This window comes from Erithacus rubecula, assembly GCF_903797595.1.
Source record: "Erithacus rubecula genome assembly, chromosome: 14".
Taxonomy (NCBI): domain Eukaryota; kingdom Metazoa; phylum Chordata; class Aves; order Passeriformes; family Muscicapidae; genus Erithacus; species Erithacus rubecula.
The window spans coordinates 5,176,198-5,199,724 of NC_136666.1; the positions used below are offsets into that span (position 1 = coordinate 5,176,198).

The window sequence follows — 23,527 nt, forward strand, 5'->3', positions numbered from 1 at the left end:
TTACTGTCATGCTATTTCACCTTAGCTGAACCACAGTGCAAGATACACAGTTATTACAGAAAAACTGGGTGTTATGGTGCCCTTTAAATAACTAACATAATGTTTTATATATTAATATTTATATATTACATTTGGTAATGTTCTTTCTTTAAAACAAAGCAATTACCCTGCTAATCCTCCCCTCTTTGGTAAATTCAATATGCAAAGTAGTAATAATCACTTGTTACAAATATTAGTTTATAAAATCCATAGAAGAATTTTTATAGAAGTGCAGCCTTTATCTTCAAAATAGAAGGATCTATAGCAGTCTAAGAGATGTTATGGCTCACTTCATTTTTTAAAACACAAGAGTGTAATATTGTTTTGCCTGTTACATTGGTCAGCAGCTGATCTTTTTCTTCTGCAGGAACATTCTACAATCCTACACAATAATATGCTGTTACTGGTCTAATTGGAAAAGATTTATTAAACTGACCAATTTTCAGAGAAAATTTTCAATGAGAATTGTGCAATAACTATCTGATGCTGAGCAGCAGCTTCTAACAAAGAGACAGAACTTGCAAAGCCAAGTCCACGCCCCAAAAGTTGCCCAATTCAGGACTCAAAAAGCGAGGCTGGTCTCTCAGCATGAGCTGCTTTTGTGGCTGCTGTAACAGCCCATTCTGCTTTGTACCAGCAGCTGCTGGGGTAGTTTCCAGCAGAGCTCTTTGGAAACCATTTCAATGGAAGTTTTTCCAGATGTAGGTGTGAGCACGCCAAATGCTCTGGCTCTGCAACGTAAAAAGCAAACTGGGAACTCACCCTGGGGCCTGAGCAGCTTCAGGCAGTGCCCAGCTCCAAGAACCTGCTCTGAAACTGCCATGGGTGCCCAGGGATCAGTGTGGAGAGTGGCACAAAAACGTGGCAAAATCTTACTACTTCTCTTTCTCAAGATTTTCCCCTTCCCAGTACACAAACTGTCTAATAATCGGCATAGAGTGATTTTATTAAGGCTTCAGGAAAAGAATTTAATACCCATAATACAGAAGAAGTACCTGCTAATACTGTGTATTATATATAATTACTCTCTCACACAAGGACAGAATAGACTGCCAGCTATCCAACCCACCAAATTATTCACCATGCAATGAGACAGGATCTTATGAAAAAATAAATCCTGCACAGGTGCAGCTCGCCTAGCATTAAAGCATCTTTATAATGTTGGTAGTTCTTAGGTTATAGGAATTCCAAACTTTAACCTTTCTCCTCTTCAAAAAAACATGTTCAGCAAAGACTGATGTCAAGGCATTACTGTGCAATTACAGGGCTGTGCTACTTAGAGTAACACTATTCTTCATACCAGGGGGGAAATACATATATTTGAATTTTCTTTATCAGTTTACTCCAGTGAGAGTCTAAGAAATCTGTATCATAGAATTGTACATTGTATTACCTTCACTGCCAAATCTCATTTGGCACCCACAACAAAAAAAGGACTGACAGCATCTCAAGAAACCGCTGACATATTCAGAGCAAGGTTTTAATTAGATCCCTTCTTGGCTGAGCATCCTCTTGCATCCTGTTAGAACCTCTATTCCTCTGCACTTCTCAGAGATATTTAGGCACAGGGAGTGACACAAATGCCTGATGGAAAAGACAGATGAGTCAAACTGTTGGAAAGTTCCCCGGGCAGCAGCTCAGATTGCTCACTCACTCCTCAGGCTTTTTCCTCCACTAAATGTCAGATGTGTCACCAATTCAGCCACTGCCTGAAGAGATTTGATTTGTGCCACCATTGCCATCACTGATTTTTGGTTAATTCCTCTGCCTAAGTGATAACAGCAAATAGTGGCAGAGATGGTCATAGAGCATCTTTGTGTTTCCACAGGATGAAGCAATGAAAGCAAAGCCAAAATTAAGAGAAAATTCAATCTAAAGAAGCAGTTTCCCATTATGCAGAGAAGTGGTCTTTTTAAAAATTTGTGTTAAGTGTCTGAGTCTCTTACAGGCAAACTCTACAAAACTGTGTGTAAAACAGTTTTTGTTACTAGACAAGGATAAAAGTTAAGACATACCTTGGTCAAGTGCCAGGATCCAAGGACAAGTATGATGCTGACAACTCAGGGAATTCCACCTTCTGTGTTGCTTTATACTCTGCATCTCTCACTACCTGTGGCACTCCACAGCCACTGCTGGTCCATATGTGCTGTGTGCAGTTGCAATATGGAATATGCCATGTTCTGCCATCATTTCAATTATCAGCCTGAAAGGAGAATCTTTGCTGGAATGAAAAATTAGGTTCATTCTTTGAACCAAAATTAACCCAGCCTGACAGCAAGGTATTCACAGAAATTTAGTCCTTTTTCTTGAGACAGTGCAGCCTTTAAAACATCAGACAAGAAGAAACATCTGCATTGATTTTCATTGTTTAATACTCAAGAGTGAAAAAGTGTAAAATCACAAAGCTTATACCACCACAAAAAAACGCAGTTTCATTGCAAATGACCAGAACATAAGCTGCCTGCAGTTTCACACAGCTGACATCAACAAACCCAGGTTCAACATTCTTACCGTCTTTTGAAACACCTGCTGTTCACAAACATCAGCCAGCACAGAGCTCTCTCTATCTCACACATCTTTCTTTATGTTCTATGCTCTATTTGCTTCCTAGACCAGTGGTTTACACATTTGAAAAAACAGTGCCCCACTTCTGATCTACATCAGCATAGAAATACATAGTTTTTACCCGCCCTAAAATACTAATTATATTTGAAAAGCGTTTTGTTGAATCCAAGCATAGCAGTAAAGATTTTATTTCTATTTAATGAAAAGCATAATATGAGTAAGCTTCAGAAGTGCATGCTGACTGAGGGTGTGTCACCAATCTGCTCAGCCACAGGATGTAATTCTTATGCAGAAAGTGATCACCTTGGCTGAGTTAGTACACCAGGGAGTAGGTTATGTTTGCTCTCATTAGTAATTAATGTACCTATAGCCACAATTCTGCACATGCAGCCACGGGGCCTGCAGTATGTGACTGTCCATCTAAATACACTTTGTTGTATGAAGGTAGAATTATCCAAAAGTTAGCATTGTGTCTTAATGTCTCAGGTTAATGAGAACTAAGTGGAAAATGGGTTGCTTATATTAAAACCTTTTTAACACTTTTTAACACTTAAACCTTTATATGTGAGGCAACTTCATTTTCACAGCCTTTCTTCATGCAAAGGAACTGTGCCTGAAATGTTAAAATCTGTTTAACATCATGCTAATGCACATTTCCAGTTCTCTACAATAAACCAGCTTCCCAATATTTGAAAAAAATCCTGCTCTTAAATAGAAATAAAGTACACTGAACAGATTTTTTTCCTCCAGACTATGAAAACAGAAATGTATCGTGGTGTAACCTACTGCATCTGACAGTGATATGCAAAGGAATTTCTGAAGAGCTGTTGTTGCCTCAGTGGAAACAACACTGATTTTCAATTTTTGTTTAATCCTTTGGTGCTAAAGGCACCTATATTTTATAAGTCACTTGCTCCTCACTGGTTTATTCCCTCACCTGGCATCATAATCCTCTTAGCAGGTGAAGATAAACAGAACAGTTTTGGCATCACTGTTCCTAAGGAGCACTTCTGTCAAAGATTCCACAATGTATCAATAAATAGGCGTGACATTGTAAATAGCTTTTGTTGATTGCTAAATATATTTTCTGCAGATATTCTTGTATCTGTTTTACAGAGAATGGAAAGTCTTGAACAAAGTTTCAAGAAAACTTACACTTATTATTTTTACCTCTGTTGCTTACTACAGACCTGACTTCTTCCTTCATGCAGTTACTTGATACTGGAAGTACAGAATCTGATTACTGGCAGTGTGGCATCCAGCTGGAAAATTCTGGCTTATACATGATCATTAACACAGATGTGGCCACCTTTAAAATCATACAGTCAACTAAGGAAACACAAGTATAGGATGAGATAAGAAATATTACAATAATTAACATCCTATTTATAAATGGAAGCACAAGATCTTTTCTGAGCATATAGGAATAATTTTGAAAAAGTATTATCTATTACACAATAAACAGTATAAATAAGCTTAGATTACATGCCTTTAGTGCTTCTACACAACTCAGTTTCCTATTCATTTTCCAGCAGTTGGTGGAACTTCCAATTTCAACAAATGATTCCAGAAAAAACAAGGAAAACATTCAGAAAATTCTGCAGTGCAGACAAATCTCATGAGTTAATCTTTGGAACATTAATAACTTTGTACAGTTTCAAACTTAGTAACTAAGGCACACACGGATTAAACTGTCCTATATCTGAAGGAGCAGGATATGTCAGTCAGCACGGAGCTTCTCAGCTTTGCATTCACTTTCATAGTATAAAGCAGCAGTCAGCTTGGAGAAATCTACTTCTGTTAATAGTAAGGAATCTGAAAAGTGACTAGTCATGCCAGACTAAGATAGTCTAACTGGATTCTAATATGGATCAGCACACACAGAACTAGGCTTACACAACCACAGGAAGAAAATCTGGGAGTGAGCAGCAGCTGGGCTGGCGCTGCTCAGCCACCCCGAGCCAGGTGTGTGTCTGCTCTGCAGAGGTGAGAGAGTGTAGCTTGTGTTTGTGAGTGTGTGTGTGCACAAATAGCAGCTTCTCACCTCTGTTTATTCCTTCCACACGTGCCCAGTATGGTATTCTTGCCCCAGTGACAAAATTTTGGCTGCTATTTTTATTCTTGCCAGCACTGCCCAGCTCAGGTCAGCCAGTGGTGCTGTGCTGGCTTCCAAGCTGAACTTACAAAGTCACTGAATTATAAAGTGAAATTATGTCCTTCATTCAATCAATGTGCAATCCAAGTGAAATTAGCTTATTTGCAAACGATTTAAGTAGAAGGCAACTTTGGCCTGAGGCACGTGTTACATTCAGAGAAAAAAAAAAGGAAGAAAAACAAATTCAAATCTCAGGTTGGGTTTGCAGGGGGAGTGATTGAAAAAGGACACTGTGATTGTAAACAAAGGATTATCTGGGAATGAGCTGACACACAATGATCATAAGTGTCATCAATGTCATTGTAAAAGTTTCCTTCTAACAGGACTAATCAGCTAATTTCACTGTCTTAGGAAATTAGGCACTATGTAATCATGTTTGACACTTCACACTTACCTTTAGCAATACCTAGTATCAGGTAACCCATAAACTGCAAAATAAGTTGAGGTTACTAATGTACACAGCCACTGAATCTGTAAGGAGTTCTCCTTACCTCAGTGGGAACACTATCCAGTCTAGTTTTTAAATTTGTTTTCATTTTAGAGATATTAAATATACTATATTCAACCATAAAATTCACTATTTCTCACCTGGAATACTGTGAGAAATTCTCATCTCAGTGTTATCTCTTTCTTTTTTGCACTTCAAGCTATATAAATAATGTCACTTCTGTAAATTCTTGCTATGCTTAGTTTGATCCTACAGGATCATATTTAATTTTATAGCTGTAATAACTGTCTCTTATAATGTATTCATTAGGTATTGCATATAAGTACACAGAAATGGAACTGAAAATCAGCTACTACCACTCATTATTCTCATATTCTGTTAAAATTTGTGGTTAGTAGCTTGAGGTTTAAATAGAATTGCATAGTAATATTGTAGTAACCAAGTACAATACAGTATTAAGAAAAAAAAAATATTTTAAAAGTCCTATTCAAGCACACATTTAATACTTGATGTGCTATAAAACAAACAAAAAAAATAGAATCCTTTGAATTTCCCAGTAGCAGATTCCTTTTTCTATGGGTGGAAAAATCTGAAAATATTAGACACAGAACTCTGAGGAAAAAATATTAATAGCAAGATGTCTCCCAAAAATAAAATTTCCAAGAAAATAAAATGTGCTGGATAGAGGCTTAAATTCAATACTTCTCAGTCCACAATGAATAATCTAAATAGTTTGCGTGTTTCCCCATCCCTTTTTTTCTCTTTAAAAAAAAAAAGGATAATAAAAAATACGTATAAACAAATTGCTACTTAGGCTTCATCACAGAGTCCTTTCAGAACCACTGTCCATCATTTTCATTATCCTCATCTTCCTCCTCATGGTCCAGGTAGACAAAAGCGACTTTCTTCTCTTCAGAAGCATCTGACCTTTGGTCGACTGTTCTTTTCAGCTGCACAGTTTGATCAAGAAATGATCCACCCTGATCTTGGGAAAAACTGGAGAGAACGTAGCCACTTCTTGTGCTTTCATTTCCTGTACTGCTTTCAACGATGACCTGTGGCTGACCAGCAGAAGGACCTTGCTGTTCTCCACTCTTCACTGCAGATATTCCACCCAGATTGGAAACATCCATTTGGAAAGTGTAAGCTGTTTCCCTGGAGCCTACTTTAATATGCTTCACAGAGCTGCTTCTCTCAGATGACTCTGCTATTTGTGAAAGATCTTCCACCATTCCAGCAATGGGTCCTGAGAAGATGATTTCCTCAGCATGAGCTCCTGCAGGACTTACTTTAACGTGCCTGAAAGCTCTTGAGCCTCCTGAAAGGGTCTGGTCTTGCAGTTCAGTGATTTCTGTGTGCTGGGAGACAGGCCCCTGGTAGATGATCTCTTCAGCTGTCATAAAGCCCTGGGGACCCAGCTGGACTTGTCTGACTGAACTTTCTGCCTGTGAGAAGTCCCTTGTGCTGCTGACCTCCACTTTACCGGAGATGGGTCCTTCAAAGACAACGTGCTCAGTATGAACCTCTTTTGGGCCCAGCCTGAAGTGTCTCATGGATCTGCTGACATCCACAGCCCCTTCAGCTTGGGAAAAGCCATCTGAGCTATTGAGAGCCAGAGAGTCTGAACCCGACCCCTCAAATGAGACTTCTTCAGTCACTTGCCTTGATCCTACTGTGACACGTCTCGTGGCCCTGCTGAAGTCTGTGGAAACCTTCTGAGAAAGATTTCCAGAATCCATCTCTTCTACAATTGTAGTAATAGGGCCTGTGTAAAGGACTTGTTCTGTGGTTTGGATTTCCTTGGGGCCCAGTTTGAAGTGCCTCACAGACTGGCTGAATTCTGACGGTCCATCTCTCTGAACAACATCTTCTGCAGCACTGAGCTCCAGCGTTTCAGAACCAGGCCCCTCATACAGGACCTGCTCGAACCTCTGGACTCCTGCTGGGCCAACCCTGACATGCCTCTGGGTTTTGTTCTCCTCAGCTGATTGTGATGAGTGAGAGGCCTCCCCATAATCCGCAGTTTCCGAAACGGAACCGTCATAAACAATCCTCTCGGTGGTGTGATGGGCAGTGCCGCCGCTCCGCCTCGTCATGGACGAGCTGTAGATCTCTTGGTCAGCAAAAGGAGTGGATTTGTCACTGTGGGAAGAAACATCTACTTCTATATTGCTCCTATCCGAGCTCTCTGTCTTCAGGGAGTGTATTGTTGCCTTCTCCTTCTCGCTCGTGATTACTTCACCAAGCTGACTGACGTCAAACTCATCAGTATTAAGGGTCTGGGACAGATTGACTTCAGCAACAATTGTCACTGAGCCCCCCTCCTCCTTCTGATCAACTTTTTTGATATCAAATGCCAAGTTACTAGCATCCACTTTGCTGTCTTTTGTTAATGCAGAGAGCTCCTCCTTCACACTTTCTGGGAGACTGCCCCCCAACTGCTCCAAAGCTTCCTTCAGTTGATGTTTAGGGTCCTTCGTTTCCTTGGATAAAAGTCCTTTTATCGAAGTCTGAAATTCATGGGGAATTTTAATCTCTTTTTCAATAACAATGGATTCAACATGGGATCTTTCACCTTCAGGATGCTCCTTTAAAATATGGGCACTCGCTTCCTCCCCCACCACTTTATAGGTTTCTTCTGGAGAGCTCACACCTTCCTCTCTTTTACTTTGTGTGCCTTGCAAAAACTCATCTTGCCAAGAATATTTAATAGTCGATTCTTCTTCAATATGAATTTGCCCATATACTGAGTCATCATCTTTTTCATTAATAACAGGATGTTCGTCAGGAACAGATACAAAATATTTCTGTTCAATAGGTGAGTCATCTTCCTCAGTTACCTCTTCCACGCGAGTGAAGCTCTCGTGACGCGGTTTCTTCTTTTTGACATCTTCATAAGTGAAGGTGACATTTTGTTCCTCTTCACCATAACGCCTCTCCCTCTCAGGGAATGAATCTTCCACTTCTTCTACCTGGAAAGGCGTTGAAAAATCATCAGTGGTGTAATCCAGTGGTTCCTCTACAATCTCCACATTCACAGACACGTTCTTCCCGCTCTCGCTTGCTTTCAGGCCGTGATGGACAATATCTTCTATCTCCTCTTTGGAAGGAGTTCCCTCAACGCCCTCTCGAATCACTTTTCTAACATCCTGGTTTGATAGATGCCCCAGGTCACCTTCATCAGAAATATCTATGTCTCCTTGAACTTGAGATTGCACTGTGAACTCAGTCTTTATTTTCCCTTCATCTTCTTGTTCTTTCTTATCAAAATAGGTCACTTTGGTGTCTGTTGACATCTGTGAACTAGAAGACTGTGTGAAACTTTTAAGAATGTCAGAAACAATATTCTCTGCTATGTTTTCAGTTGGCAGAGTTCCCATTTTATGGCTTCCATCCCTAATTTGCTCTTGACCTTCCAGACTGGACTCTGCTTCTGAAATCCTCACTTGGCGAGTTTCAGCAGACTCAGTTACATGGTCATCTGTTTCTCTTCCTATGGAAGTTCTAACACCTTGTACCCTTATTTCTTTATCTCTCTGAGGTCCTTTGTCAGGAGCAGGCCTTTCAATACTGATTGGTACCTCAATGACATCTTTGCTTCTTGATTCTGAGATCACAGTTGCATCTTTTTTGGTTGATTCACTTCTTAAAGTTCTTGCAGTAGAAATGTCACTCCCTGTTACCTTCTGGCTAACTTTCTCACGGATATATTTTTTCTGCTCAGTCTTCCTCCCTTCTTCTATAAAAGATTTCTCATCTGTTTTCATTTTCTCATCTTTTGTTTGTTTCTCCAGCTTATCTTTTTCTTTCAGCAGAGATGTTTTCTCATCAGTTGGTTTGCTGCCTTCTCTTTTGTCTTTCAGTGTGGTCCGAGTTTCAATTATAGTTTCTTCATATTTAGATGGTTTTGCATTGGTAATCAGCTCATAAGCTGGAAATCTAGTGAAGCCTGGTTTAGTTCTTGTATTTTCAGCATCAGGCTTGTGGTCCTTGTCTGATCTTTCAGTTGATTCTTTTGAAAAAGATACTGTGGATGAAGTTGTAACTTCTGTTTTCTTTCTTTCTGGAATCCTCTTTTGCTGCATTTCAGTGCTTCTCCAGCTGCTGTAGTCTGGAGTAAATGTTCTTAGCTCTTTGTGGTCTGTTACAATCCTTTCATCCTTTGTGACAGTCGTTGAAGGGCGATATGTTAAACCAAGTAGGTCCCTTCCAAAAGTTCTTCCCCCTGTTGTTGTGTGTGATCCAGCCTGTGTGGAGTAAGCTGAGTAATGTGCAGAACTGCTCAGATTTGTTGCTGGCATTCTGTGCCTGGTGTCAGTGATCCTGGGAGCTGGTGAAGCTTTACTTCTATTTCTTTCTTGATAGGTAGAGTAAATATCAGTGTAATTATATGAAGTATTTATAATATCTGCAAAGAAAGCACAGGTGACCAGGCATTAAAATAATGGTTTGTATCTAAAACACTATCAAATAGAGGGCATGAACTGAGAAAACATGCACTATGTTTTTTATTAGAAATAATGCCTTCATTTTCAGTGGAGCTTTGTAAAGGCATTCCTGTAGGTTTTGCCTGTTAATTAAGTCTATGCATAAATTACATTAAACCTGAAAGCAAAGCTTTTTCTCAAGCTGCAAGATCTTGCTAATTTTACCTGTTGTGCACTACTGGGTATTGTGGCATTTATTGAGGAATTACACTTTTCATATTTCTACTGATGTTCATTTACAACTTCTCATTAAAAAATGGATGTTAATATCATAGGCTGGGTTTTTTGCTTCATTAGCCTAAGTGGCCTGAAGTTTCTGAGTTCCTATTGACATTTGATGGCACACCTGCCACCACATACTAGAAACTGCAAACACAAATACAACCCTTCATAGCCACACAATAAAGCACAACAAGGGAGAGAAATAAAGAACCTTTCAGGCTGTATCCATAGAAATTAATACAATGTGCCAGGAATATCTGACAGTTGAGACCAACCAGTACTGCACCCCTCACATCTTTCACTCCTGAAAAGCTGCCACATCTCCTCTGACTTCTGCTAGTGTCTCCTGCATTATCTCTGTAATTCCTGCTCTATTCTGTGAATATGCCTGAGCACTGTCTGCAGAAGTACTGGCTAGTCCAGATGCAAACTGTGCTGTCCAGATGCAGGCACAGTGCTCACAATTTAACAGCACAGGCAGATCTGTATAAGCATTTCAGCCTAGGCCTGAGCCTGTTGAATTTCCTGCTACACACACAGCCTTCAAATGTCTTCTGGGACTGTAATGATCCCACATTGTTAAACTCATGAGTATTATCCAGATTAATTCTGTTATTAATTACAATGGCCACAGCAGTCACAGTGAAGGTCCATCTTATCTAAAATCCTGTTTGCAGGTACCAAGAGTAGATACACAGGGAAGAATATATAAGAACAGGGCAAGTAAATAGTGATACTTCCCTTGTATACTCTCACAGCCTCCAGAGATTTGCAGCTCCTAAGATAGAAATGGTATCTTTATGTTTAGTAAGTCTTTGATTTGTCTTTCATTACTCTGCTAAAGTATCTCTTTAAACCCATGTGAACTTTTTAACACTCACAATGCCTCAGGATGATGGACTCCATGGCTTTAACTACATGTTCTGTTAAACATCTCTTGCTTTATGCTTCAAAATTCTCTTAAGACCTATGGGCATCCAAAAGTTCTTTAGAGCTATGAAGTATCACTCCCTATGCTCTCCACTCAAGCCATGATTTTATAAGGTATCTCATATACAAGAACAATATGTTGATTTAAAATATTAACACTCAAAACTAATTCAATATTCACTTTGCAATACACCCATAAAAATATACTTCAGAACCAGCATAGCATAATAACTTCCAGTTATATTTAATTTCATTCAAAATTAATTTTTTAATATTCATATTTTACCTTGAGGTAATTTCCCTGCATACTCTTCTCTCCATATAATCCACGGCTTGCTCTCCCCTTCTAACAAAGCTCTGCAAAACACAAAGGGCATTTCATTAAAATACTGGGTATAATAAGCACAGTATTTTACATTTTTAAGTCTTAGAAATTGAAGCAATTATCCTGCAGTTGACACATTCCAGTAGACCAGATTGCTCCAAGCTCCACTCAACCTAGCCTGGAACACTTCCAGGGATGGAGCAGCCACAGCTTCTCTGGGCAAAACGTTTTATAAAGAAAAGGGAAAAATGAAAAAAAAAGAAATATTTGCAGCAACCTTCCTGTTTGTAGAAGAGTAGTCAGGGTGGTGTTGCATTGTGATAGCAGGGAACTATTACAGCAGGACTTGCAAGTTTTATCATTTTCAAATGAAAAATGAAGGAAAGAATGACTTCTATTGTCAAACACAGTGCTGGAGGAAACAATTTAAAGTGTTGAATTAACTATTCTTAGTTCCTATTCCCTTGGTAATCAGCACAACACATTTCACAAAAAAAGAGTAGGAAAATTCTCTGTGACAGAAACTGCTTGGTTTCCTTTAATGACATCTCTGCCTGTCCCTGTTCCTCAGCCCTCCTCCTTTTTGGCAGTGCCACTCCAACAGCTCCCACACTTCCAGGAAATGCTGGTGCAGCAGCCTGGAAATGCCACCCCAGGTTCTTTCCCTGTGCAGGGGAATGTCACAGTCAGCACAGAAACTTGGGTGGGTTTATGCTGATTCTACCAGGCAGTTCCAGCCTTGCTTTCCCAGTTTGGGAGTGCCAGATGTTCTGCACTGATAAGGCACAGCTGCAACATCAAAGCTGGCAAGAGTAAAGCTGGGGGACTGTGATAGCCAAGGCTTCTGACTCCCTGGAGCAGGAGAGAAAGTCATTTAGGATTGGTGTACAAACACCTCTGCTGGACGTTTATTTCAAAACTAACAAAGCAGGTGTTTAAAGCATCACCTGTGTATTTCACACTTCCCATGTCTGATCACTTTGGCATTAGCAAAATAACATTAGCAAGGGTTTCTTTGCCTTGATGGGTTTGTCTACATCCAGAAGAAAAGCCAGGTTAGAACTACCTAAAACAGGCTTGGATAGGCATCTTTCCTTCTATTTTGTGAGTTGAAAAAACTCACAGTAAAAGCAATTTATCTTTCTCCATGTTGAGAGAAGTTTTATAGGAATTAAATCCCTTCAACACATACAATGTTCCCAAGACCAAACATCTGATCTGATGAAGCCAGTGAGTGCCAAACAAGTTGCTGTGACAGACATGCCAGAGAAGCTGGTGGTGACACTGCAGAAACACATCCAGGAGCTGGCAGTGAAAGTGTTAACCATGACGAAGGAAAGCAGGAATGTGGGGAGTTTGACTAAGGATTTCTGGCTGCTGTTAAAGCAACAGTTGTTCAGTTGCTGCAGCAACCTATGAAGTCACTAAAAATAAGTTCCAGGAGGTAACTGTATATGGCAAAGGGCAGCAGCCCACAGAAAAGCTGGATCTGAAGTATTACTACTGAAAGTGAAAGGCAAAGCTTCCTGAAACCTCTGTAAAACTGGAGAATCAGTATTTTACTGGACACTTCATAATATGTATGACCTCATACTTATCAAAAAACAACAAAATGTTAAACTCAGCTTGGCTTACTAAACTGGCACGAGAAAGGCAGTGCACTGTACTGAGCCAGCAAACTCAGGTTGTATTTCTCAGCTTGAATTTATGCAAGCCACTTTGCTTCTCTAATCCTCTGCATCCTTTCCTAGTAATAACCTCTTGGTGGTAAGGCCTGCTTTTAAACTTAAACTGCCTGAAGAATTAATTTCAACTGTATGAACTTCTAAGTACTCACAGTAATAATAAAAGAAAAACATTGCCCCAAGCAGAACTCTTCTAAAAGAAAACCATACCACCTACTTCTTGGAAATCAGGTCCCAAATGACATATATTCCCATCTTGTGAACACTTAATTTAAGTGTTACCAGAAAATAATCCAACTGCACCATTAGCTCATCTCATTATTAATGTCATTTATCTAAAGTTAGCAGGGACATGCTCATCACCCTGTGGTGGATGACAACAAGAACAACCAGTCCATGAAAGCAGGAAAAGGAGATAAAGTGGATGGGGTGGGGAGACAGAACAAAAGGATGCAGTGCAAATTTTCTTATGGTCACTCAGGACAGTAATGAGACTCGTTTAAACTACAGAAACCCAAAATCTCAGAATGGGCAGTTGGCCAGTGGAACATAAAAATTAATCCTCTTTATAACCTGGGTATTTGCTAAGGAGTTACAAAAAACCCCCACCTCTCCAGAATGGGTGTCAAGGCCATTCCACATCCTTTTTCCATCACAGGACGGGAAGATGAAGAGTGTGGAGAACAGCAGGTAACTGCATGTTCAATTCCCTGAGTGTTGAAAACACTCAGTGTGTTCTCAAAATAAAACCCACCCAGGACTAGGACCTATTGGAAGGTACAAGTTGTGAAGGGGGAATAATGAGACTGACTGGAAAATCTGTGGTGAGAAGCCTCAGAGGATCTCAATGCTGGTGATGATTTTGTGAGAGGAGGGCATGGAAAGGGTCAGAAGTGTTGGTGGAGGAACACAAGTGCAAAGTCCACCTGGCAAGTGTGTTCAGAGACTAACAATGACCATGGAAATAAAAAAGAAAAAAAGTTGTGTAGCTTTTGGTGCTTCAGAATAACCTGAACAGAATGCTTGTGTGACACTGGAATTTCAAAGTGAAATATTTTACCCTTCAACAACATATTTTAGAGAGGACAGAAAACCTCCTGAACCTATTGGTACAGGCTCTGGGCAGCCTCTGCTATGTGAAGAGAAGTTTCTGCTAGCTAAGGAGAAAGGCCTGAGAGCAAGTCAGATTCTAGGCAGGTTTTGTATCCCCTTTTAAAACCAAGAGTTTTACAGGGTGACTAATTCACCACTTCTTCCTGGAAATAAAACCTAAGTATAGTTAAGTAGCTGCAGTTTTGAAGGGCTCTAAGGACACAGGACAAAACTGTGAGACACTTGATAAATATTTACTTCAATAGTGAGAAGAGGGTGTAGGAATGAAGATTCCCATGAGGTGCAACGTCACAAAGCCACATAAAACACATATTCCAGTTCCTGAGTGAATCTCAGCTCCCAGAGCAGGAAAGGTGAGCAGAGTCAGAGAGGAAACACACTTGGACCTCAAGGAAGGGTGTTCCTTGCAACAATGATCCTTCTTCCCAGCCCAGGAGTAATGGTGACTAATGGAAAGAACTGACCTTGTAACAGAACTGTAGGAGTTGTAAAACAGAGAAAACACAGGGTGGGAGACACAAAGAAGGCTCCAAGACCAGCTACCACACCCTTAACCTATAATGCCAGGGCCTTTGTGGGAACCTCTCCATGGAAAGTTCAGGGTGTTGGACTGAGTGTGAACAGGTGTCTCTTGTTTCCAGTGTGCATGAGCAAAGGTATATGCCAGCATCCTCTGTGAAAACCAACTGAAGCTGCATTCACATGCCCTTTTTTTCCACAGGTAAAAAGACCTGGCAGAGGAACAGGACCTGAAAAAGTACATGAGTGACCTGTCCAGAACCCTCCCACTTAACCTCACTGACTGGGTCCCCTCCCACAGCAGGGCTGATAGAGACACACAAGAAGGAAGGAACTATTTTCTTTAATAAAGAGAGAAAAAGAAAAAAAAGAGGAATAGGTAAAACTGCATAAATGTAAAAATACAGAACAATCAATTTTCAGCTTCTGCTATCTTAAAAGAATGTTGTTTGCTGACATTAACATGGTTTTCATTGTAGCAAGGCCCATTCTCTTGTTTTCATCTTTACATCATCTGTAGTGGGCAGATGCTCATTTTTCCACTGTCATCTGCCTTGGCAAAGCCACAAGTTGCATTCACATCCATCAGATGAAGAAACCCAACATACTAAGGAGCTTCTTAACTGGACAACAAACACACTGCAGGTGATGCTGAATTGTTCTCCTCTCATTGACCAAGGCAAAGAATCCTTAGACAAACCAATAATGCTCAGATAATCAGTGACACAACTCTGGAGAAGTTCCAGAATTTCACGAGCTTACAAGGTTTTCAAACAACTGAATATCTAGGCATTATCATTCCTAGTTCTGGATGAATACTAATCATCAAAACAACTCTGATAATTCTATTATTGTGACAGTGCTAATCCTGTTTTGCAGATGAATAAACCAAGGGAGAAAGTTTAACGACAACAGTGAAAGTCAACAACAGAGTTGGGATTAAATTCAGAAGAATCATGTTTTTAGCAAAGTTAACAGAATTAACACACACAGATAAGGATCACAGCTGGCTACCACTTCCACAGTAATGCTCCAGACACTGCTGGCTTTCCAAGGATCACAGGGATCTCATTCCACCAACAAACATCAAGGTACTGTCACTTATCAAGCGACTGCAGATCACTTGTCCCACACTGCTTGTGATTTTATCTCATCCAGAAACCAGCCTTGCTTTGTGCCTCCTTGCAGACATTCTCAAGGCATTTTGAACAGACTATTGGTGCTTTCATGAAGACAGACATTCTCTTCTTACCACTCTTTATCAAGCTACTCAGAAATTATTTCAAGTTTCTCATATTTTCAGTTATGCAACTGAAATTAAATTTCATATGCATCAGTGGATTGATAGTCCACACACTTCAGTATACACACCTCACCCATAACTCAGCTGGTGCTATCTTTATTCAGAGTTAGTGGTTCACACTCAAGACACAGCAATAATGCTTTAGAACACAGAAGCATATATTATATTTAACTGGAGATACCCCATCTATTTACACAGATTGAATATTAATAAAGCACTAAAAGCAGACAAGGGAATTATAGAGGCAGTCTCCTTAAAAGAATACAGAAGAAGCCTAACATTACATTTTTGTAAATTATCCCTTTGCTCAGTAAGAATTGCACATCTCTGTATGTGAAGATCAGTATCTCAATGAAATTTGTTGAAAATATTGTGCTATTTGTAGAAAATACACATAATTTTTACAAGAAGGAAAGTCTTCCTCCAGTTCATCAGTTTTGGGTTATCTAGGATTTTTTTCATTCCAAATCAGTTTTGTGCCATGTACATCATGATTCTCCAGACAAGAGAATTACTCTGGCTTTTCAACCCCACAACAACTTAGTGGCTAGACAGAGATACAGTCCTGAAGATTCATTAGCAGAGATGTCATTTGCTCTTATCTCACACTTGATCTAAACATGTCTGCATAATAAATCAAGGATGGAGAAAGCCAGGACACAACTAAACAGACTTTTCTGCTATCTTCCCACTATCCTACAACTGCAACAAGGATGGGGAACTCACTGTTTACATCAGTGCTGCAGAGATGGTCACTAATCAACTAATTTAAACAATTAAATGTGCCATATAAGTGGATGGCAACCACATAACCTTGTTCTATTGATTGCAATTCAGGGATATTGTCTCTTCAGCTGGTAACCAAATACTGCCCCAAAAATTCCCATCAATCTGATATCCACTTGACCAGGACTAAGGTGGTTTCTTACATATCACTGTATTTGTACCAAGTTAATAGGATTCCTATGGATTATATTAGCTTCAGAGCCTTGAGACTCCCAAAGTCACTGTTTATATTTTAAATGCTGAAAAGAGTATGAATGGGGCTCCCCTATCTATAAAAAGGGATTTAAATTATCCTCTGTCTAGACAAGAGAGTGTGACCACAAATCTTACCTGTAGGTTTCAATTTCAAGGATGAGGCCTGCTTTCACCTGCAGGAGCTCTTGGTAGTCCCTCAGGTAATCTGTGATTGACATGGTCAGGAATTGCTTTTCTTCTTCCAGGGCATCAATTATTCTCTGAAAAGAAATAAAATATTTTAGTTTTTAAAGAGCATAATAATCTGTGCACTTGAATGCCTTAAAACATAAAATTTTAAATTAAAAAAAAAAAAAACAAACTGATACAAAAATGCATCAATGTTCCACAGCTTCAAAAACCAGCAGAAATCAGCTCTATGATCCCCCCATATACAAGCTGAAATACATTATTCCTGAAGCAAGTTTAATGCCAAGTTCATTTTATGCCTTACTAAGCTGCTTAAATATTTCAGTAAAACCCACTCAGATGCCCTGTACAAAAATTATTAAGCACCCACAGCAAGGAAAATACACTTCTTTATAAGACTTATATGTGACTCATTTGGTCATTTTAAGACATGCTTAAATCACACTTGAGATCAGATATTTCAGCAATTGCTTTTCCATGAGAACCTTATCAGTATTTTAAATTCCACAGATGTGTGGGTTCAAACCAGTTTTGGAATTGGAGCATCTGAAGATACTCACACTGCCCACAAGGTAAAAAAAGAACCTCCAGAGGTTCCTTCAAGTTCTCTACAGTATTTGGATACCTGCTTTGAGGTCCACCCAGCTCTGTCCTAACTGCTGCTCAGAAGATGGATAAAAGATTGCTCATTTTCATCTCAATAACTATATATGGCCTTATACAACACAACTAAACATATAAGGTTATATATATTTACACTAAATGACAGAAGGAATTAAAAAACCCCAAAATAGTAGAAAGTGCTTTACTCACTGGTGTTACTTCTCACATGAAGGGTAAATTGTCATTTTTATATGTATTTGTACCAAATCTAACCTTGCTAATGTGCTATAGATTGCACTTTGCTCTGGCAGCTGGAAAGACAAAAATTAAATATCAACAAAGGCCCAGTTCTGTTTTGTTCATGTCACTCTGCACTATGCAGGAACTCTAAATGTCAATTACAGAGCAAAACCTCACACACATGTACATCACTGAATACGAATTCACAACAGTGTATTTTAGATTTCAACTTGAAACTGCTTTGCAACTAAACAGGAAAATCAAGGTTTAGTTTTTAAAAATTTCAAAACATATCATTTACAAGCAGCAAATGCTCCAGTATCACAGTATGAACAACAGCATAAAAATGAAGTTACAGCAGGGGACTCTGCTGTTAATGCCAACATGATGTGCTAGGCAGAAGTAAGAACTAAGAATATAAAGTGCTGGCATGTCAAACTTAAATAATTTTGGGGCTTTTTGTGTAAAACTAAAAAGAAAGCTGCCTATATTTGCCTATACATGTGGGTACAGTTCTCTATGTAACACATTAATCTCATTCTCCATTTGCCTTTTCAGCTCTTGCTAAATGATTTCACTGATGTTTCCCTTGACATGACAATCCTTGCCTACAGTCTTCAGCGTACTAAAAATTCTCTTTTTATGGCAGAAGACAAATCATATGTGCATATCTGAAAGAGCACCACAAAGCCCCCAACAGCCTCCTGCAGACCCCAGCTGAGGCACCATCCCACGGCCATGCAGACCTTCAGAAGCTCTGAGGTAACAATCCTGTCCAAGAACAGCACAGGCACAATGGGAAATCCCAAGGTGAGAAGGGAAGAAAAGTACAAGGTCCTGCTTTTAAAAGGAAAAGGCTACCCAACAAGAATGGCCAGGGTGCCACAGAACCAGGAGTCAGCAAAAGGTGCAGAAGAAAACCAATTCCTAAGAGCTCTGATACAAAAGTTAAATTATTCAGATGTTTCTTGTCTTCACAATTAAACACAGAATAACCTGTACATGCACACACATGCCTTAAAAAGAGCTTTAAAATGCTGCAGTCACAGAAAAATCCACACAGGAAATTTCTACGCTGGACTACAGAGTGCGGGGAGCTCTGAAAGTCAGGGGCTGTTCAAACCTATCTAAAACACAGGACCTTCAGTCCCTCAGCCCCAAGTTCTCTAGCCTGGGCTTGAAAAGCCACCTGGATTCTACCCACTGGGTTTGGAGAGCACTGGGGATGCTGGAGGTAATGATTACCATAAGGGGCCACATAACTCAGCCAGCTGTGCAGTAGTTCCAAAGGAATTAATTCCAGAGGGAGCAGACACTCTATAGACTGGATGGCAGACAGCCAGTAACCCAGCCCTCAGCACTGATGCTCAAACATAAAGCAGAAGACAACTGGTCTCAAGTCCTGTCTCCAAGCATGCCAAAAAGCACAGAAACCAATCCATCAAAGTTCAGGAGATTGGGAGCCAACAAACCCATTTTGCAAAAAGGTAACCTCTACTTGGCAGATCTTGTGTTTTCTTCACACAGGACTCTCTTGGAAAGATCTGTTTCCCAGCCACATCAATCACAGCCTCCAAACCCCAGTGATGTCCTGCTAGGACTAAGCAACAGAATAGAAACTGTTTTCTCACCCTTCATATGCTCCTTTCCAGGCAGCACTGGGAAATTTTAGAAGGGCAGTAGGGGGGGAAAGAATTTCCTTGGGCTGATGAAGCTGTACCTACTGAGGGAATAGAGGATTCCAGGCCCCAGCCCTTTCCATCTGGTACTATTTACTGATCCCAGAGCTCATTCTGTGCCTCAGCAGGGGAGCTGCACTTGGCTGCCTCCAAACTGGTACACAGAAAAAGGCACATGACAAATCGACATTAAATGTGCATTTGACAAGATGTTTTGTCCTTCTCTTGAACTCACAACACTGACACAGGAACTGATCCTAAACCTGCTCTTATCAGTGAAAAATATCTGCTTCATTTGAGAGCAGCAGGATTGGCCATGGAGGGTTTTACATCCAAGTAATTCAGGGTTTTTAAACCACCAAGGGTTTTTTGCATCAGTATTCTCATGGCACACAGCTAAAATTATGGAACTGAGCTAATCATATGAACTGAGTTAATCCCTTCAGTACTCAGGACCAGTGAAAATTTTCCAGTGTATGATTTACTGCCCTGCCTGCTTCAGCTGCATTATAACTCCAAATACTTATTTCTATTTAACACTGCTGAAAGCTTCAGTGACGATAAGGGCAGTTCAGGAGGCAAAGATGAACATATAAGGCAACTGGATGATATATGGAAAATATGAATAAATCTAATTGCCATTGCAGCTGCAATGAACAATCATAACTTGACTTTAATCTGTACATACATATCATTTCTACATGACACTCTACAATAAATAAGCATGGAATTGGTGCTCTTTAAAGAGGAGTTTAAAATCCCTGCTGAATATATTTTAACCAGTGAAAGAAATGAGTGAGAAAAAAAAAAAGCATTGATCCCAAGAACAAAACCCGAAACAGTTGCTCCTACGCATTCCATAATTTCTTCCTGGATGTGAGCAAAATATTTTATTTCTCATGTACAGGACACTGGCAACTGCAAAAAGGCCTTTTTCATTAAAACACAAACATAAGACCACACAGAATTAATAGACCTTATGATGTATTTGAATATACATCTAGACAATACTTAATTTCTGGTGAAAATGGTCAGATACTTCCAATACACTTTTGTCTTCTTCTTATATTACTAAGATTTGAAACTATTTTTCCTGTAAAATCTAAGGATGCCAAGTGTTCATGAGGGTAACAGAAGCCTGTGATGTAGGTGTCAAAATAACAATCCATTTTGGAGCATTGCATCAGGACCATTCAAGGGCATCCACTGTTTTTTATTATTTGACTTCTGCAATAAATTGCTGTCATCTACAAGAGGTTTCTCCAGTTGCTGTTTCAAAGAAAGTTATTTAAAAATACAACCAGATACAGAGATAATTGGTTTAAAAACCCCTTGCTGAGCTGAAAAAGTTAAGTAAAAGTTATTCTCACTTTTACCAGAAAAACTAGTGGCAAGGACAGTGAGCTATACAAAATGCTCTCTTTACTCCATATTTAGAGGTTTTCAGTTTGAGCAATGATAACTTTCATTATAAACCCCTAATAAAAATATAGGCAGCAAGAAGGCCATGTTTTGGAAATCTAGGAAACTTTAAATAGAAAGAGAAAAAATGAAGAGGTTTCTTTCTTCTTTATATTTTCACTTGATTTCCACTGTTGGATAGATTTAATTAATGAGGGATTTACATATGTCATCTTCTACAGCTTTGGGAATGTTTACATATGTGTCTGTGAGAATGAAGTGTCCTGTCAAAAATAGACAAAAAAATATTTAAAAGTTAAGAGCCTTTCCGATTACTTCTTACATACCTAATCTGTCTCAGTTCAGAGCATCTGCAAACTATGCAACTTCCAAACAATCCAGCAGAGTACAAAAACCAGACACAGCAACAGGTCCCAGTCCCTCTCCAGTTGCCAGCATCTCCATAATCTACCAGGGCTGCTGGACACAAAGCTGGACAAAGCACACGGGGTTCAGGCACACACCGAGCTCCAGCAGGCTGTTAATAAAGGGTCTAGCAATGAACAAAAGAAATGTTGCCCTCAGGAGATGGATCGATGGGCTGCCTGATCTAATATGTGCTGTCCACCCCGAGCTGGATGAGCGGATACTGCGCTGTTCCGGCAGGAGCTGATCCCTTCCCACGCACGGGGATCGCACATTACACCAAACACCATCCTGACAGCAAACAAATCCTCAGCTGCGGATGCTGTAACCCCGCTGGACAGCACCAACATCCACCTCCAACACCTTCCTGCCTTTACACAACTCCAAAGTTTTCTTAGCTACGCTGGGGATCACAAGCTTTTCCCAAAGCACGCTGGAATGGGTGTAGAACAAGAAGAAATTTCAGATTGTTTCTCTGACTGGGACACGCCACCCTCAAGCCTCAGGGCACCGGGACTCGCTCCGTGTCCCAACCCTGCCAGGAGCCCTGGCAAGCCCTGTGCCCGCTCCCTGCTCTCGGGCACTTGCCGAGGTCAGGTTGGGAAGGAGCACCTGTCACCTGGGTGATGTCCTCAGGATCACTGTCTCCCTTCTGGTCACACCCAGCTCTCCCCAAACCCCCGGGGGCTCCAAGGGACTCCCCGCCCCGCACAGAGACGGGCTCAGGGCCAAAGGCTCCTGCAAAAAACCCATCAGCCAGGAGGCAAAGCGGGGTGGGCAAGCCTTGGACCACACCGATCCGAGGGGTTTTAGCACCTCCCGGAGCAGAGCGAGCAGGAGGGATGGGAAACTCGGGCTCACACAGCGCGGTGGACCAGAGCTGAATGGAAAAGGCAAGTGGCAGGAATGTCAGGGGAGCCCAAAACAGACACGGGGGGGCAGGAAGGAAGCGAGAGAGCCCCGGGACCGGGGGCCATGTGCCACTCACCTGGTACTCCTCCAGCTCGGCGCCGTGGCGGTCCTGCAGGGCCAGCATCTCCTGCTCCAGCCGCTCCCGCAGCGCGCACAGCTCCTGGCCCTGGCGGTGCAGATCCTCCAGGTGCTGCCGGCACTGCCGGCTCTCCTCCCGCAGCAGCTCCAAGTTCTCCCGGTTGCGCTGCGCCTCCTGCTCCTGCAGCACCTGGATCTGCTCCTGGTAGCGCAGCAGGGTCTCCCGGCAGCTCTGGCTGAGCAGCATCTCGTAGGTCTCCTCCAGCTCCTCCAGGCTCAGCCCGGCCAAGGGGGGCGGCAAGGCGGCCAGGTTCAGCCGCAGCTCCCGCATCTCCACAGCCTCCCGTCGCTGCCGCTCGGCCATGTGCCCGTGCTCGGCCTGCAGCTCCAGCAGCAGCTCCTCCAGGGCCACGCACTCGCCCCGCAGCCGCTCCAGCAGCGCCTGCTGCCCGGCCAGCTCGGGCTCCAGGCGCCGCCGCATCCCCAGCACCTCCGCGCCCAGCGCCCGCAGCTCCTCCAGCTCCCGCCGCAGCCCGTCCCGCTCCAGCTCCGCTTCCAGCTTCGCCCGGCTCAGCTCCTCCAGCTGCATCCGCAGCCAGGCCAGCTCCTGCTCGGGCACCTGGAGCCCGACCAGCTCCTGCTCCCGCAGCTCCGCCAGCTCCCGCGCCAGAAAGCGGTTCTCCTCCTCCAGCTCCCGCACGCGGGTCACGAAGACCCGCAGGCGGGAGTTGAGCTCCTGCAGCTCTCTCTTCTCGTCCCATCCCGCTTCCCAGCGCCGCCACATCTTGCCGGGGTCGCGGGGTCGGGGCGCGGTGGCCCCGGGGCTGCGGGAGCTGCGCGGCTGCCGCGGGTGCTGCGGGGTGTGCGCGCCCCGGGACAGGCCCCGCCCCTCAGCACGGCCCCGCCCCTCAGCATGGCCCCGCCCCTCAGCACGGCCCCGCCCCTCAGCCCCGCCCCGCCCCTCAGCCCCGCCCCGCGGCGCCGCGGCGCCCCCTGCCGGGCTCATGGCGGCTCCCGCCAAATTCCTGCGCGGGAATCTGAGGTCGCCTCAGGGAGCCGAGCCCGGCTTAGGCAGCCGAATCTCGCTCGGGGAGCACAGCCCGGCTTAAGGAGCTGAGTCCCGTTCGGAGAGCAAAGCCCTTTTAAGGGAGCAAAGCCGGGCTCGGGAAGCAAAGTCGAAGTCAGGGAGCTGAGTCCCGTTCAGGGAGCAAGGCCGAGCTTGGGAAG

The 23,527-nt window shown here is 42.1% G+C and overlaps 1 protein-coding gene across 1 annotated transcript; it reads right to left on the reverse strand.

Moving 5' to 3' along the window:
- Positions 1-5,975: 5,975 nt before the first annotated feature.
- Positions 5,976-23,186, reverse strand: SYNM (synemin). The gene is made up of 4 exons (XM_079318072.1): positions 22,299-23,186; positions 16,908-17,032; positions 11,133-11,203; positions 5,976-9,615 (listed from the first exon to the last, which is right to left on the reverse strand). Exons 1-4 carry the CDS (start codon positions 23,082-23,084, stop codon positions 6,041-6,043), a joined length of 4,557 nt encoding a protein of 1,518 aa, XP_079174198.1. The 5' UTR covers positions 23,085-23,186; the 3' UTR covers positions 5,976-6,040.
- Positions 23,187-23,527: the final 341 nt, after the last annotated feature.

Coding starts and splice junctions, on each gene's coding strand:
- SYNM (XM_079318072.1), bottom strand. CDS start 23,084: ATGTGGCGGCGCTGGGAAGCGGGATGGGACGAGAAGAGAGAGCTGCAG. Junction 17,033..22,298: donor CCGAGCTGGAGGAGTACCAG/GTGAGTGGCACA, acceptor ATTTCTTTTCAG/AGAATAATTGATGCCCTGGA. Junction 11,204..16,907: donor CTTGAAATTGAAACCTACAG/GTAAGATTTGTG, acceptor TGTGTTTTGCAG/AGCTTTGTTAGAAGGGGAGA.